This window comes from Vidua macroura, chromosome 12, assembly GCF_024509145.1.
Source record: "Vidua macroura isolate BioBank_ID:100142 chromosome 12, ASM2450914v1, whole genome shotgun sequence".
NCBI classification, from domain to species: domain Eukaryota; kingdom Metazoa; phylum Chordata; class Aves; order Passeriformes; family Viduidae; genus Vidua; species Vidua macroura.
In genome coordinates, this window is record NC_071582.1 from 20,086,849 (window position 1) to 20,105,247 (window position 18,399).

General features: G+C 40.1%; 1 protein-coding gene across 3 annotated transcripts in view; it reads right to left on the minus strand.

The window, feature by feature from the left end:
- DENND4A (DENN domain containing 4A) overlaps nucleotides 1–18,371 on the minus strand; it is a 48,771-nt gene extending 30,400 nt beyond the window's left edge. For 2 of the 3 annotated variants that reach the window (XM_053987995.1, XM_053987993.1), the window contains exons 1-7: nucleotides 18,212–18,371; nucleotides 10,166–10,251; nucleotides 5,245–5,577; nucleotides 4,415–4,664; nucleotides 3,315–3,384; nucleotides 1,606–1,775; nucleotides 703–941 (exon numbers count right to left, since the gene is read on the minus strand). In XM_053987995.1, coding sequence (XP_053843970.1) covers nucleotides 703–941; nucleotides 1,606–1,775; nucleotides 3,315–3,384; nucleotides 4,415–4,664; nucleotides 5,245–5,552 — 1,037 coding nt within the window. In that variant the 5' untranslated portion in view covers nucleotides 5,553–5,577; nucleotides 10,166–10,251; nucleotides 18,212–18,371. The remainder of the gene's footprint in view (nucleotides 1–702; nucleotides 942–1,605; nucleotides 1,776–3,314; nucleotides 3,385–4,414; nucleotides 4,665–5,244; nucleotides 5,578–10,165; nucleotides 10,252–18,211) is intronic. The other variant, XM_053987994.1, reaches the window with a different exon arrangement.
- Between the last annotated feature and the right edge of the window lie 28 nt (nucleotides 18,372–18,399).

Consider the following 18,399-nt stretch of genomic DNA (forward strand, 5'->3'; position numbering starts at 1 on the left):
ATGGCAATAATGAAGGGGATAAGCAATCACAGAAATACTTAATCCATATAGTCAAAGTCTCCTGCAAGTTAATATTTAAGTTGAAGTAGAAAAAAACTGATGTGTAATAAAATAGAAAAGTAAATAGTGTGTTTCAAATCTGCTGCATTAAAAGATTACATTATCCTAGAAATGTTACATGGTACTACATATCAATTACAAGTATTGACCATTTCTTGGTGTAAGGATTTCCTCTGCATTTTATAATGTGAAATCCTTTATGTGAGAAAGAAATTAAGTTTATTTATCACAAATAGAAGATAATTACTAGTGCAAAATATTCAATCTGCTTTATCATCTCTCATTACACTACAAATAGGCATTTGAAAAAATGCAAATCTACTAATTTAATTCTCCTAACTTGATGTGTGCAAGATTAAGAGAGGATTTATAATCTTGCTCTTTCCAATCACTATGGCTAAAGGGTGCAAAGCTAATTAAAAAAGCTTTCAGAAACCTTTGCAGGCACTTAAATCACAAATAAAAATCCAGACTTTTTCAGAAAGTAGGTAAAGATACGTTAATCAAAGGAGAAAAGTGCAGCCATTATATTTAATGTTTGATGAGTGAAGTAAAGAAAGGGTATTATGGCAAATTTAGAACAAAAAAACCCCACCCTCTTATCAACTGAAATTACAGTTATGAATTTTGGAAATTACTTACTTCTCAATGGGGAGGACATGTGGCCCAGAAATGGAGTAACGATAAAGAAAGGTAAGAAACTTCTTGAAAGCATCAAAGAAAGGCCAGTGAGAGAGCAGACAGATGCATTTATTTGTCTGCACTGTTCTGCACGTGTCTTTTCCCTCGACACCAGCTGCTAATCCCAGCTGAGATTTTTGTTTCTCTGTGAGGTTCTCTTCAGGATACAGCTCATAAAACTGAATAGCAGCACCATATACCTGCAAACACAATGTGGATGTGAAGTCAGTAATTCTGCCTTGATCTTCAAAGCAATCTAAGAAACCCCAAACACACAGAAAATCAAGTCTGTATTATTGTTTGAAAAGATACATTAATGCAAAAGATGGTGATCTTTTGAAGTAATCCATTTTGGAATATTCTTATGACTGAAAATCCAGACTGTCTATTATTTAATTAAAACACTTAATATCATATGAGAAAGAGTAATATACAAAACAATTTATTTGAGAGAAACATAATGATTATAAAGAGTCAACTGCTCCTCCAATTGCCTTTAAAGCTATTTTAGGAATCCTTCATACACTACTCAAAGCCATATCCCCTGACATCCAATTTACTTTTCAGAACAAGTATGTACATGCAAGGTCGTTTCCATGCTTGCAATAAAAATAGCATTACTTGCATGTATATGCAGTCCAATTTTATAGCTCTCCAGTTTCACAGGCTAACAGGAAAGCAGAGGAGCTCAGGTTTATGATCAGCTGAAACTACTGCAAGTCACTCTTCAAAGCAGTCTTGGAATCAAGCCCAAGAGAATAGATTCAAACTCATCTATGAAAACATTCATTATCATCATCCTGAACAGATAAACAACTGAGTTTTTTCAATTGAATTAACTTTTTTTCCAAGGTTTCAAAATACCTTTTCTGCAGAAGCTCCAGTTAGTACAAATGTAGAAAAAACTGGGAGAGGGTATTTACTGTTAGATGGCCAACATTCAATCGTTGCACCCATAGGGAGACAAAAAAGAGGCACAGATTCTGGTAATGGGAATGATTCATAATCTTCTTCGGGATATCTGCATATTAAACCTATGAATAGAATGAGCAGAGAGGCAGTTAGAGAAAAGCCAGCAGAAACAGGTTTGGAATAGCTCATTCCATAAAATAATTGCCAGAAAATTCATATATGAGCACACAGTAACTTCAGAAGATGAGTGAAGGTGTAAATAATTAGGCAGAGGGAATAGCTGGAAGGGGCAGATGCTCCCATGACATAAGGAGAATCACCTGACTAAAGTATTACACTGAAATCCTACTTTCCATTCTAGAAACTATACATAACTGATTTATCTTTTCCTGTTTTCAGGCTGTGTGCATCTCACCTGTTATTATATAATAGCTCACATTCATCATGAGTATGAGCAAAGACTTAAAACCTAGTTTAAAAAAAGGTAATGTGAATACTTGAGAAATAAGACTGATGTTTCCAACTGTGACACCAATTAATTCTGACCAACAAACATTCCCTAAAAAATATATGTTTGCTAGATAGTTGTTTAATACCAAAAGAATCAATTTGATTATGCTGATCCACCTCAGCTGAGGACTCAGCTCTTGTGCTGCCAGGCCAATGTGTTTAGACTTATTTTGGACACAGCTGTAAAACATGAAGATGTGAAGCAGAGGCTTTTAGCACGCAGGTCCTCAGTTACATGGGAGGCTGTAGCAATCCATCCTGTCTGACTGCCAGCCCAGGGGACTCCACACTGAGAACGGATTCCACATGAAAGGATTTAGGATTAGGATTTCTCTGTTAGCACAATCACTATGCACTTTCCTAACAGAAATGGGAATGTTAATAAGCAATAAAAAATTGTAACCAAGAAGGGCAGTGGATCTCTTCATGCCAAGAATCAAAATTTTTAAAAATTTGTATTTGTTTACAAATGTACTGTCCACCCTTTAGTGCATCCTGAACTCCTGTTTACAGAGAGCAGCCTCTAGAAGGGATGTAAGTGGATTAAAGCTTAAGTGTGAATCATGCTCATGGACTTGTATGCCAAACAAAATCAGGGTTTAAAAAAACCCAACAACAAATGTAAAGCCAACACGTTTCATCAGTCATAGCAAATCTAATTCTGCCTTATAAATAAAACAATAAAATAAAGATGATACACGATCCAAAAATACTTAAAGAGCTCAGTGCCAATGATGCTCGAGGCAGTGTGGAAGTCTGCACGATTCTTCAAAATGTTTCTTAAGGAAATTGATCATGAAAATGCATCAAATAATTTCTGTGGCATTTTCTTCTGCATATACACACACATCCTTAAGAGACAGTTACCAGTAACACAAACAGAAATGGGAGACACCCAGATTTGTAGAAACCTATCAGAACATAGCTGGGATTCCAAATTAAACACAAATTTTAAAACAGCATGGGCATGATACCCATGCTAAGTTCTAAGGCCTCTTTTCTGACATGATTTTAAAATAATTCTTTAGAGAGATTCCTTTTTGAATAATGGCTAGATACTGTCAATTCTTTAGTATAAAATGTATTACATTACAAATGAGCCTGGACATTCTGAATTGAAGATAAAAAAAAGCTACACAGTAGTTACATACCAGCTTTATATGATATGGTGTTGGTTTTTGCCACAGACTTTTTATAACATAAATAGACGGCTGAGCCCCACTGTAAAATAAAAAGTTACTGGATTAAGTGATGAAGTATAACAAATGGACATAACTGAATATAACTAATAATAATGTTGATAATTATAAGTATTTAAATTCTCCGTTTCTGGATATGAGAATAAAGAACAAGGAAAGCCATGGAGCAGAAAAGAGCAGCACCCATAGGGGGAACACAGAGCTTTTACAGAAGGGAGAAAGGTGTAACAACTTCCATCAGGCAGCACTCCCGTAACCCAGTCAATATGGGAACTATCAGAACTGAAAAATCCATTGGTTAATGCCTACAGGCATTTATTTAAAAACAAGCACAAATCAATTCCCATGATCTTTTTTACATGATCCTACTTGCAGAGCAGTCAGCATCCTCCTCAGCACACTGACTTCTGAGGACCCTGCAAGAGCCAGCACATGGAGCTGCAAATTTACCCAGAAAACACCTAAATATTCAGTTCTGCAAATCAAAGTTGTGTGAAACCTGTGTATTTTAGCAGGTCAGGCTTTGGAACCATATTAAACATTTAAATGTGCTTACAGTCAACACATTTAAATGTGCTCACAGGCCAACATCACTCACACACAACTTTCTTTAAATAAGAAGTTTGTGAAACTACTGAGGAGAAAAACATTTATAAAATAGCATTGTAGGTAAAGGGAGGAGATGGAAAACAAAACAGAAGCTAGTTGCTAGATATAGAATTCCCACCACAACAGTAAAAACAGTGTCAGAAACAGCCACATCTGTAAAACCTCCAGTTACACACACGTACTCAACAGGTTCTAAAGGACCAATCCAAAGATGCTGGAGTCAGCACTAAAAAAACCCACACATTTGCTCTAAGGCTTCCAGAAAGACTTTGTTCCAAGTAGGAACAAAGGAATGCAATTCTCCAACTCTTCCAATATTTGATTTATCTTTGGAGACCTCTTATGAAGATTTTTCACCAGGAACTCCAAGAGCTGCCACAAGTACTCCACAAAGGTCACATCCGTGAGTATCAAGCGTTCAAAGCCCAGCTTTTGAATCTTACCATGCTATTGTTCAGATTCTTGTCCACCTTGCAGAAGGTGTGTGGAGGAGTCTCTCCTTTGCTGGGGATGATGATGCAGATGTCTGTGACAGCCAGGGTGTTCTGGGTCATGTTCTCGGAGGCCCTGCGGTAGGTGATGTACACCCGCTGGGACGAGGCGCTGCCGCTGATGTTGGCAGGCCGCCCATACGGGGTGCTCTGAATGATTTCACAGCCTTGCTTGACTCTTTCTTTCCCATCATATAATACCCTAGTTAAAAAGGGAAGGAAAAACGTCAGGAGGCACATTTTAAAAAACACTTTTGAGTTTTGATCACAGCTCTTGTCTCATTGCTGAGCAAAACATTTTTACTGACAAGTTCAGGTCCCATTATCTCCAACTGTATTCTAACAGAAAAGCTTCATGGTGAAACTATACTGGTTTTCCTTGTATATAATTGCTTTTAAGCATTTTGTTTACTGCAAAATAGTGATATTTTCAGTTCTATTAAAGATTCATTGCCTGATCCTAAGAATGTCATATAACTTATCTCTTTCCAATCTGTGTTAAATAGGTTAAGCATCTTATCCCAATCCAAACATATACATTAAAAATTATAAATGGCTTTGAAAACTCCAAAACGGAAAGGATTACACTTGTCATTAAAATCCACTCAGCATGCATTTTCCCTTCCATACTGGGTTACAGTATGCTCAAGTCAACAACTGTCTTCCTGTTTAGAGTTTTGCCTTTTATTTAAAAAGTATGGCATTTCCGTAAACCTACCTTATCTGCTCCTTAGTTAAATAAAATGGTGAAAATCACCCACTGGAATGGGGAAAGCACTCACCCCAAATCAGTAAGTGGAGGCTTATCCCTCCCTCGGCGATAACAAAGGTATATCTGCGGTCCTACAAGGCTGCCGTTATTGAGATCTGCAGAGAGGCCCGAGGGAGTGACATCTATGCATTTATAGCCCTGAGGAACCTCCTCCCCCAGGGATTTATTGAGGACTGTCACGTCTGTGATGGGTTCTTTTGGTCTGGCGATTTTATGGCAGGCATCATTGAAGTGGATCTCCTCCTCCAGTGGCTTTGAGATATCCGTTAGTCCTGCGACAACAAAGTAATCAGCAACACGGGCCCCTTTGTCTTCCATCTTCCATCACAAGGTGTTACAGCTTCTAAGAAAGAAATACAGGTCAGAAATGATAAAGTTATGGTTATTTTAAAAACCAGAAAATCATAGCTTGCAAATAAAGAAAATGCTTTCTGCTCTCATGTGGAACATTGAGAAATGGGCTAAAAATGTTTTACCAAGACACCCATATGCACTGGAATTTTGCTAGAGTAGCTTCAGGAAGTTTACTGTCATCAAGTTCCAGACTTTTAAAACCAGACAAGCTATTTAAGACTCCCTTTTGTTGAATTAATTTTGTTTGGGTGCAAAATTTTATTGTAAGAGAAACTGTTACCACACAGGAGTTTCAAGAGCTTGCTGACATTCTGAAACTGAACAACTAGAATTTAAAACAGTTTGAATGGCTGATAGAAGACTTCAGTTTTCATGTAACTTTTATTCCCATTGCTTTATCTCCCTTTATTTCTTGCTCTAGGTAGCAAGTGTTAAGACTTAGCAAACTTCATGGCATCATGATTCTTGGATTTGACCAAGATTTTTACTCAAACATAATAAATTCAGACGTTTCTTACTGGTAATTTGGAAAATTATGTCCCAGTTTGACAATGTGCATTTAATCAAATTGTTCCAAGCTGGCCTCAGATTTCCAGCACCAGCCCCTGCTCAAGCAGGAAGAATGTCAGGCTGTGCCTGGTCCCCCCTACCAACCTCATCCACCAGCACAATAGAGGCAATTCCCTCTTCCAGTTCTTATTTTGTAGGTTGGTTGTGTTTTGCTGGACTGGCTTGAGAAGCTTCTAACTTTGCAAGGAAATTAGTACAGTTTTTTTTATTTTATGCTTATTTACATTGTTCTAGAAAATGCCAAGAAGAAAGCCCAAATGATCTAACTTTTATTTTTCTATATGGCTAATAAGCACTATGGAACACTTCAAACATGATTACTGCAGGCAATCACCAATATATAGGAAAGTAACACTCTGAAAATAACTTCAGCTTGTGTTTGAAGAGAGAATGCAGTTACAAAACTGAGCTTAGTTTAGCCTACATACAGTTATTTCAAACACATCTGGAATATGTTACTCAGCATATATATGAAAGCCATAACTACAAATTCAAACTCCTCCCTGAGTGATATATTCAAAGACACACAAACTCAACCTCTGCACATGCTGCCTATTATCTCTCTGTCCATCTGGCTCCAGCAAAATGCAGAGAAGGAGATGTTTAACAAAGTATCCTTAAAGGCTGGCATAAGACCAAATACTGACATCGTTCAGCTAACATGACAGAAGTTCTAGGTATGTTGTTACATTAACAATTCTCTGTGAAACTACATTACAGCTATTGTAACATTGAGATTTTTTCCCCTTTCTTACCAGCACCATTTCACAGAACTACACCGATTTCTAGAGTGATTCATTATGCCTTTTAGGATGAAATTATATATAATTTTTGATTACTAAACACTTTAGTAATCAAAAATTATACAAATGATGGCTGTTAAAACTGCAAGCAGAACCTATAACTCCAGTGTATTAACAGCACTACTCCACTTTAATCATTACAAATTATTAAACTCCAGTTTAGCATTACAAATAAACAGAATGATATGTATGTATATATGTATATAATATTGGAGAATCATACCTTTACACAATTTAAACCTCACCATTATTCCATATAAAGTTTATACCAAAAGTCCTAAATTCAAACATTCCTTTATTCCCAAAAGCACTTTCAAGAAAAACTGGGACAAGCTCTCCTCATTTAGAGATAGTTAAAATTAGAATCCCCTACATACAAACACCTGCTATCACATAAATTTGCTTCCTAAGGTTATAGCACATAATACACAAGTCAGCAAGACTTTCATAATTTAATGCAGATTTTACAGAAAAGAAGGAAAAAAAAAAGGCCTGGCTAATGATGAATTATCCCTTCATATTTACCCCATCCCTGGCAGTGTCCAAGGCCAGGTTGGACAGGGCTTGGAGCATCCTGGGACAGTGGAAGGTGTCCCTGCCTATGGCAGGAGTGGAATGAGAATCTTTAAGGTCCCTTCTAACCCAAACCATTCAGGGATTCTACAATGGTTTTATGATTTCTGTCTTTTGATACAAAGGCTTACAGTTAAAAATGGAATAAAAAAGATTAACTTAAGTGGTATTTTAGTCTAAGGCTGACTTAGACTTTACTAGAGCTACTGTGATACTCAAATTTTCAACATCGGGTTACTGGCAGAGCAGATCTATGCAAACTTTATGTTAATAGACCCCAGAAAGGAGATATAAACTGTGAGTTAACTCACTGACAAATAATCATTCTGTGAAGAGCATTTCACATAAACTGATGGAGAATTTCTGTAGAAATTCCTACCATGAAGCCATTCCACAGTGATTTGCCTCGTGCATCTTAGTGAGTCGTGGTTGTGCCTTTCTGGTGTGAATCTCAGGACAGCACCTGAGATAACCCTGGGATGGGGACAAGGAGAGAGATTTCTCCACAGCTGCTGATTCCACAGCAGGATCTCTTTCCTTATCTCCCCTGGTTTTCAGCTGCTGTGTGGCTCTACCAGCTACAAAGTCCCTGAGTTCCCTCCTCTGCAAGGGTTTCAACACAGCCTGGCCATGGGGGTCTCCACTGCACCCCTTGGTTTGTGTTGTGTGGGAGGTCAGGAATGCTGCTCATGTTCCATCCAGGGAGTAGCAGATTTTTCCCTACAACTTCCATACTGTAATCTTTTTACCCTCACTCATCTCCCTACAGCATCTCACCATATTGCAAGACATTTTTGAGGGAAAAAAAAAAAAAAAAGCCCAAACCAAACAAACATGAAAAACACAGCAGAAAAAGTCACACTGCACAAGAGGGTTGCTTGAGGCAGCTAGTTCCAGATGAAATTCAACATCAGGAGTGCCACACTGAGAAGCTTCCATTGCTTCTCTACACTTCAGTAACCTGGGGACAAAAGGCTGCACATTGAAGGCAATACCATGGGATCATAACCATAATCTCCTACAAAAGTCCCCAGAAAAAATCCAACATATCGTCTTTGAGCCACTTCATGATAATGAGTTTTAATGGATGTCATACAATTAATACAACTGTAAATTAAACACCATAAAGATTAGAAAGAATCAAAATATCCTTGCAAATAACAAAGTCATGTGTAAAAAAGTTATTAAACACACACACGCTAGATCATGACTATATAGAGGAGAGAGCTTTTTGTAACTTCTAAAAATGTAGGACCAGGAGAAACAATCAGATAATCTCTCAGATCCACAAACTATTAGCTTGATTACTTTGCTGAAAGACAAAGGGTAAACACATTTTCACTGTTTATTCAATGTAATTTTCTAACATCCTATCTTTTCATAAACATTCAGGAAATACTAATTGAAGATTTTTGCTGCTCGTCACCACCATTGTAATTCATTCAGTTTCCAAGCTTTTTGAACAGATCACATTCCTCATTCAAATACTATAAGAGGAAAGCAGACATCAGCTTTTCCCCATCACATGACCAGAACTGATGTGGATGAGCCATATATTCCATCTGTGCCGCAGGAACAGGCACGATGCCTCATGAAGTAGTTTACTACAGATGCACTACAACATTTGCAAGGAAAAAAATACTGATCTAATCCCTACAACCTGCTCCTACCCACAGAATTTTACAGAGATAATTTACAAGTAGCTGCAGACCAGAAGAATTGCTGCAGCCATGCCAGTTTCTTTCCAGGAGCCAACTTTCTCAGGCAGCAGTAAGGACCCTCTGACTCCATTAAAAGAATTTCTACCAGTCCACCTCTGACAGACAAATACAACAACTGCTTTGTAATCTTTTAATCTGCCTTGTTGTCATTCTCATTCCTTCCTGCATTCTTCTTTGAGAATATTAAATTGCTTATTAATTTGAGTTCCTTATTAGATCCATTTACTGTCTAAACCAGGTGATATTTCCCTTTGTAATCCTGACTCCAAAGATGTTCCATGTGTAAACAAGCAATGAATGTCTCCTAGAGTACGCTGGAAACCAGTGCAGAGCAACCTTTTTTAAAAGAGTTCAAAGCTGGCGATTTATTTTTTTTTAAATATTCATCATACAATAACACTCCAAGAACTTACTCCCTTTGAAGGAACATGAAGAGCAGATGAACAGAGACACAAATCAGAGGCTAATTATTAAAAAAATGCCAGTAAAGTTCTAACAGTCCCCAGCATCTCATCTCATCAGTGCATTGCTACATTAGGCTGTTGAAGTAACCAACCCACAGAGATGTGTCAGCTGGGCATGCAAGAGCAAAGTGAAGTTAACTGGATCAGTCAGTCCTGCTCTGGCTACTCAGAACCACTTCTCAGACATAACACCAAACAAATCACATGGGAGCTCAACAGTCTTAAGACATGGGAGTAACTGCAGTTACACAACGAAAAAACTTCACCCCATCTCTGTACTGCCAAAATTGCCTGGCAAAATTTTCAGACAAGCCTTTTTCCCCCCCTCAATATTTTCTTCACAGCAAGCAAACAATCATGGGTACAAAGCAGAAGCCCTCTAATTTCACAGGAATTCCCAAGGCAGAACACAAGCCTTTTGCCCACTCTACCAATGTGCTCCCTACCTTTTCATCAGGGCATTGCTTCTACACTTTTCCTCTCTTGCTGTCAGCCAGGCTTTAACATAGACTTCTTGTTAAAGTTTCATTCCCTATAGAAACAGTAAAAATAAGAATCAAACAATGAACACATTTGTTGAAACTTACTTTCTGCACACTTCACTGCACCAGTCACATGAAATGAACACTGTGGGTTGCTGTAGGACTCCTTGCTAAGATAAAGTTACTTATCACTTCACTAAAAAAGTAAATTAAACCAGACTTTAAAGCTAAGAAACAAAATATCAAGTTTTATGCTGCATTGATATTTTAAGAATGCAAACAACATTTAATGCTTTAAACCAAAATAAATCAGAGATGAGCCAGCCACTTCAAATTACTTCACCTCTTCCATTATTTTTTGACAATCAATACCTTTTGTGTCTATTCCTAGGTGTTAGCCAGCTATCAAAGTGCTCTCTCAGCCCAAGAACCTTTCAAAATCTACTTAAACCATTTTTCTTTGCAAGATTTGGATATTTAAGCAGATCCTTCTTACTCTACAATCAGCATCTTTCATCTAGTCACCTTACCCCAATTCCTCTTGCAGTGGGTGACAGTCTTCTTGCCCTTTACTGCCACAATTCATAATTTTTTTTCAGATGTGGTGAACACCAGTATGGCCACTTTTAAACATTGGTATCACCACAGCCAGCCTGAACTTGTGTTTTACACTGAGGAACTTGCAAGCCCAGGAGCCTGTGCTACCTTGAAGCATTTTGAAGCAGCAGTTTTGCACCACAGGACTGAGGATAGCACCTCACTGGAGGCAGAGAGACTCTGGGCTCCCAGAACAAGTCATTAGCATCAGCAAGGCTGTAGTAAAAAGAGAACTTGCTTTAAAGGAAGCTTCTATTCCCCAAGACTCGTAGAACACTCTCAGAAGAGTATGGTGAGAAGACTGTAGCAAACAAAGTGTAACATAAGAGAGGCTGGGAACAAACACATCTCAGGAGGGTTGAGGCAAACCATGAAAGATTTGCTTCCATTCCTGAAGCAGAAAAATCTGGGGAATTAGATTATCAGAACTGTATTTCTGGGATCACCAAGTTCAAGGTTCTGTTCATAACACCAATCTACAATGCCATTTCTTTGAGATCTCACAGGAGCAATCAGCACTGTTAGTTCATTGCTCTGACAGCCTAGGGAGTGAATCCAGCCCCAGTGATCTCAAACCCACACAGCACCATAGACCTGCACCAGTTACAGTCAGGTACTTCCCAGTATCTGACTTTGAACATTTTCTGACAAGACTACAAAGAGAGAATACAGCAGCAGCACGACAATTTTCTCCAACTAGAGAATCGTTAATATCAAGCTTCCAGGAGTGCCAGAAATTATAAATTTTGGGATCACCTGCAGATGTCAAGCACAGCTGAAAAAGTCCAAGAAATAGGCAGCATTAACACATGATTAATTTCCCCATGGACACTTCAAAAAACTTCTTTTCTAGTCAGCTCTCTGGAAAACCAGTGAGGAAACTTAAATGAAAGCAAAAAATATAGATTTAGGCATCACAAGGAGCACAGGCAGAACTGCTGCCAGTGTACTTGCAGGTCTATTTTGTATTACTTGCAGAACTAATTTACAACTAGTTTCTTGTCCTCTACATATCAAGTAAAGGATCTACTTCAAGAAACAAGAATGCAAAGGACTTACATCATTACCCAAATACAAACAGAACTTCTCACAGCATTTTCATTTTTAGTAGGACAATGTCTGTACTTCTTCTTCCCATTTCCTACTACAGTTACACAAACAACAGCAACAGAAAACAGGGCTAAAGTGATAAATGACTTTAGTTTTTAGACCCTACTGTACACATCTACACTCAGTGATGTTAGACAACACAATAATTCTCAGGAAGCCACCAGCCTCCAATAAGCTCCATCAATTTTTATTAGAAAAGAAGAAAATCGACAATAACCCAAGAGAAAACCCAAGATTTTTCTGTCCTGCATCACTGCACTGGAAATGCTACCAAGTGTTTTGCAGGCCCATTCACAACCATGGTTTACACCTCTGATCCAAACAGCTGAGAAGATAATCAAGAGAGCTCAGAAAACTTGGCAACAAAGGATCTCCAAAAGGTGCTGGGAAACAGAAAAGTGCTGGATAAAATCACAGGGACAAAACAAAAGACCATGAATTTGGGAGAAGAAAACAGGAATGTAGCCAAGAACTGAGGGACAAGCAGACGTGCTCAGCAGTGCTGAGGAAGAAAGAAAGATTAGGCCTAAATTCAGAGGCTAATCTAGATTCAGCAGGATGAGTACAGCGAAGTGAGCAGGAACTGGTCATCCACAGCACGAAAGCTCAGAGGAGGAGGCAGAGTAAGTGGCAGAGAGAAGGCAGGAAGGAATAGACTTCACCCTGAGGGCGAGATCTGGCATATCCCACATCTTCTACACATTTCTCCCTCACTCACCAAGTGTTATTTGTTTGTTTTTCAGTGCTGTTTGTAGTCTCAATCAAATCAAAGCATTTACTAAGAGGGTCTAACAAGGCTGCTTTGGTGATCATTCCAGTTGTGCCACAGCAAAATCCCAGGAAATTCAACCCTGCCTACAAAAATTCAAGAAAGGGATGTTCCAGTATCCCACAAGATCCATGACAGACAAATCTCAGTAGGGCCAGATTGAAAACTCCCACTTTTCTTTCTAGATTACAGTATTTATGGCCAAAAGGCACCACCAAAGAATGGAAAGGATTTCTGAAATACAACTGTGTTTGTAGGGAGGGATGCAGAAAACAAATTGTAGAAAATCAGGGGGAGGAAAGCCAAAACAAGCACTATAAAATGTAAATATTACTTCATCCAAAGCACAGTTCAGCAGAGCGGCCTGTTCATGTTTTTGTACAACTATTTACTATACAACAACTTTTTAAAAGGAGAAGTTCCCCAAACAATGTTCTATTTTTCTTGACACAGTAGATAAAGGCAAATGAAAACAGAAAATCTTCCAATATTGAGCTTCAAACCCAAAATCTGTCACTGAAAATGTTGAAGTCCATCAACCAAGAGTGACAGAAGTGACCTGCTTTCACCCTGCCACATTTGGACATACATGCCAACCTCAGTTTTGTTTTGAAACCATTCTCTACCCAAATTAAATTTTGAATTCATGGTGTGATAGAAGACAGGTGGAGATTGTTTCTAACAGTTTTTGCTACATTTCAAAACACATTTTGAGACTTTTAGAACGTTTTATATGATTTTCTTTTCCTTTGGCCAGCAAAAATGTTCTGTAATGTGAGAAAATGGGACCCAACCACACTGCAAATTATAGACAGGGACAGCCACGCACAGACTGCATCTGCAGGGCTGGAACTGCTGCCTGCAGATCATCTACACCCCACTGGAAAGGTTTAATGGAGGGATAACGCTCCCTAATACCTCTCTCATCCAGCAAACCTCTACATCCACTTACCAAATTGTTCAGCATCTATTCCACAGAAAAACAAGTGTGCAAGTACCACTACCAGCTCAGCTACAAATACATCTACTACTACATATTGTTGGGACAGTTTCCCAGCCAGCAAAGCAAAAAAAAAAAAAAACAACTTTAGGGTCTCCTCCCGAAAATCACCATAAATCAGCTGAAGAGCAATGACATGCCAAGGTAACTGCTGCTGATCCTGATCAAGAAGAGTTAGGAATTTGGAGAATAATTCCTTAGGCCCACAGGTTTCTTCTGAAGCTCAAGTCAAAACCAAAACTGAAGAGTCCAGCCCACAAAACCCTTCTCTGTGTTTGCATAAAGCTTGCACACAAGGTGGGGGCTATCTCCTGGGACATTTTATTTACATACATGTACTTATACATCACACTTACTGCCTGTTCACTTTCATTTCAGATGGCCAGACTGAAATAACTTCATTAATTAGTATTAATGATTTTCCTGACCCAGATTTTTTGAAGTCAAGTAAATATTAAACAGGAGGATATAACTGGCTAACTTCTAACACGCTTCTTATTCTTCTCATCCCATTTTTAGACCACAGTTCCTCCTCCTTTCACTCCCCTCCCATTATTACTTAGTTCATTCTATATTAGCCTCCACAGTAACCATTATCTAATATACCCATTAGACACATGTCTAATGCCATTTTTCATATATATATATTAGATAATGCAATGTATTTTACATCCAATATATTGAAAAGGTAAAAATACACCATTTAAAATAGTCAGGCCAGCCAACACTTTCTGAAGTCTTTCATTTCCACTTCTCAGTTTCCTCCTGGTACTGTTTCTGAGCTCTTTAGGGAACTACCAGTGACTAGTTCTGCATCACACACTGCTACTGAAATGAGTGTTATAGATCAAACCTCTGGGCACTGCCCTGCATGGTTTAATTTTGACTCTGGAGTCTGTGGGAGCACTTAATAAGCATCAGCAGCCTATTTCCAGAGCAGCCACAGACCAAACTTGCAGACCAGGAACAGACTAAACCTGAAGGACAGCGGAAAACATCCAAGGATTATTATGCCATACAGCAAAGAACCTCATTCACTTCAAGTAATTAATTGGTCAGTACCAGTGCCAGAAAACAGCTGATTTTTAACAACAGTTGAACAGCAGTGATGCTTTCACAGCTTACACATATTCATCCCCTACCTGAGGGCTGCCATCAATTAAAATAAGGCATAGCTGGTTTTAGTTTCTACAGGATTTGCTGCTCTTAGTATGGCAAAAAAATGTCATGATCTCTGTCTGCAGTAGCAGATATTATTTACAGACAGAATTGATAGATAGGTGAAGACACCAAGGTTATTTTCTGTGCTCTTGTCACCACCCAGTGAAGCTACAGAGAAGGACAAGGGACAGGTAATGTCAGCCCACCACACCTGCACTCTTGCATGAAGGCAAGCTCAACCTCAACCTACTTCAAAGGTCCTACAGGTTTGGTTTTGGAGGGGGATTGCAAAGTGAGGAGGGAATAGCCTGGTTTAGATTTTGGGCTTTTTTTTGTTTGGGTTTTTTTATGAGTCATCTTAACAAAAGTTTGAAATTTGAATACATTCCAGAGAAGCGTGATTAAAATACTGTAACAAGCAAGACATACTGGAAATACACCAATCATCATAAATTGCATCATGCTTTGTTAAGGCACTTATACTGAAATTATTTTGGTGTATTTTTTTTTTTTTTTTTTTGGTTCTTTCATTATTGGTATTATTCAGTATTACAGTTCTTTCCAGGAAACTTCAGAAAAAATACTTCAGTTTTACAGCAACACGTGTATGAAAACCTTTACCACTGGAACCCTGCCACACAGCAACATAGTTGGAAATCACCAAACATAAATTTGAACATTACAAGGCTATACTGAGTTTTTATTTCTTAATCCAACATAAACTGGGCAGCATTTGGCCTCCAAATTTCTGGTCAGACCAATACCCTATTTAAAGACTCAGGTCAAAGTTGAGGAAAGGACAAAAAACGGAAAGAAGTCTTCCTGCAAGTCTTCATTTCAGGAGATAAATTTAAGATTGAGAAAGCTTTTGACTAAGTACCTATTGTACTATTCCCATTCCAACCTGCCTGTGTTTGGCCAGGAAGCACAAATGTTTCTGCAGCCACTGTTATAAAAAGCATTTCAACCTACTATGACTTGCAAAACTAACAGCAACTCAGCTGCTAGTGAGCATGATGGAAATAAAAAAGGATGTTGAATATTGAAGTGACGCTGCAAATTTCTTGTTCTTGTATTAAAACCTCAAGGTTACCAAACCCCACTATCATTCAGCTTAGTCTAGGAATTGTCTTCCTCTCTGAAGAGTTTTCTCCAGCTATCACAAACTACAGCAGGAATTAACCTAGAAATTAGTAAACCCTCAATGCAAAATCCTGCAGATTAAAAACTGACAGACTGGCTTCTGGCACTGGTGGTGCCCACAATTCTTCTTTAAGAGTCACACAGAACAGCTGTATTAGTTACAACCTCACTCCCCTTAGGGACCAGTTGGCTTTACTCTCTCCCTTTCTACTTTCCCTTTCAAGCACATATTTGAAATAGAAGCAGGTTATTGACATTGTTTCTAAGGTTTGACCTGCATCAGCTGCGTGCACCTGAGCCCTCCAGTGTGTGCCAGGCTATGTCAATATTTGTGCTTTTTCTAACTAATAATTAACTCTGGCTATATTAACTAGATAACTGTTAATATTGCCATTAACACATATAGTAATTCCATTAAGCACCATACTGGGGTTATGTTGTATAGAACAAGCTGAAACACAAACCTGCAACCATACGGCTACAAAAAATATGAATACTCGGAGGTTTGAAAACCTCAAATACTGGGAAAATATTTTTAAATAAGTCCCTGTTTAAAGAAAATAGCCCTGGTGCTTTTTGTCTTACTGCTTGCAGAAGCAGATCTTATATTTTGTGCTGCTTTCTAATAAATTCACTTTTTAGAAAAGGCCACTGGGTAAAGCCTGTTCCAAAGGAGCAGAAGCCACTCAAACTTGAGGAAAGTACTCATCCAGCTGGAGCCCAACATTTCCAGAAGTAAAACATATACATTACAGAAGCTCTTAAGGCTGTAGAGAAGCTTGATCTTTTTTGTTCTGTCTTTAAGGCTCCATGCAACTTTCCCCTTCCTCAAGCTAACCACAGAAACTCTAATGCTCTATTTTTGAAAATTAAACTATTTCAATGCCAAGTCACGATAGCCCCTAAAAACCAGCTCCCTTTACCAGAGCTCCACTTTAATGCTCACTTTAAATAAACTTACAGACTCCTCAATACTTTAAAAGCTAGATGAAGTTTCTCCAGCACTCTAAATATATGACTTTTTTTAAAAAGATGAGAAAATCAAGCAAGAGACTCTTACAAAGTAAGACTTGCATGCTAGACACACAAACCAGAAATAATCCATTTACTCCTCCTTGACCTTTCTTGGCTAGACTAACTAAATTAGTATCCCTAAAGCACCAGACACTTGCCAACATAACATATTTGTGTTTAATCATTCAAAAAGTGAAATAATATGTACTGTAATGTAACACTTTTTACGGAAACCTCCAGTTGAGCAACAGTTCCAGAAAAAATTGTGAAATGAAGTAAAAAGCTGCCCAGAACACCATACTTCCACTCAGTTAATTCAAAAAAATTAAGTTTCAGAAACAGGCAGAAAGTCAAGACCTGATTTTTAGCAAAGTAGAAGCTTTACATTTTTAAACGCAGCCTGTTTGGAATAACTTCAGAATAACAACCATCACTGGGAAGTTATTGAATGCCATCACCCCCTGGCCAGCAACTTGTGCCACACGCAGACCTCATGACAGAACGACGATAAAAATGCCAGGGCTAATTTCTACAGCCGCGTCCAGCGCGTTGCATCAACCCAGGCACAGGGTAACCCGGGCTGCCGAAGGGAAAGTCGGGACAGAAACACTCACCGTGGAGCCGAGCACCACCGGGCAATCGAGGCTGACGCAGCGGTGCTGCGCGGAAAATCCGCACATGGCTTTGGGGGACGCGCACACACGCGGATCGGGGGAACGCGCACGTTCGGGGCTTTGGGGAACGCACAGACTCGGGGCTTTGGGGAACGCACAGACACCCGCGGGTTGGAGGACACGCACACACAGGGATCTGGGGAACGCGCGCACACACGCGGATTCGGGGACACGCACACCCCGGCCCGCCGGCGTGCAGCCCGTACAACATGGCAGGTCGGCGGCGAGGGCTCGGCCGGCCCCGCGGCCCCGCGGCCCGGGGAGCCCCGCGGGCCCGGCGGGGGCTGGCGGGAGCCTCGAGCCGACGGGCACAAGGAGAAAGGAGAAAGTTTTCCCCCTCCCACCGCGGCCCAGCGGAAAGTTACCGCCGCCCCCGCGGCGCTTCAGCCCCCGGCCCGCCAGCGCCGGCCTCCCCGCCCCCGCTGACAGCCCCGCGCCCCTTCCCCGCCGGCCCCGGAACGCGGCAGCGCCCGACCCGCGGCGTCGCCTCGGAGAACCCCCCGGCCCGCGCCCCGCGGCGGTGACAGCCCCGCCACCCTCACCTCAGGCGGGTGCCGCGCTCCCCGGGGCGAGGAGCGGGCGGTGAAGGGGTTCGGGGGGGCAGCGCGCTCGGTGCCCGCGCCCTTATCTCATCCCAGCGGAGCCCAGCTCGCCCCCGCCGCCTCCCGCCGTGTGGGCGGCTCAGGCGGGATCCCCCCTCCCCTCCGCCGCCATCTTGGCTGTCACGGGG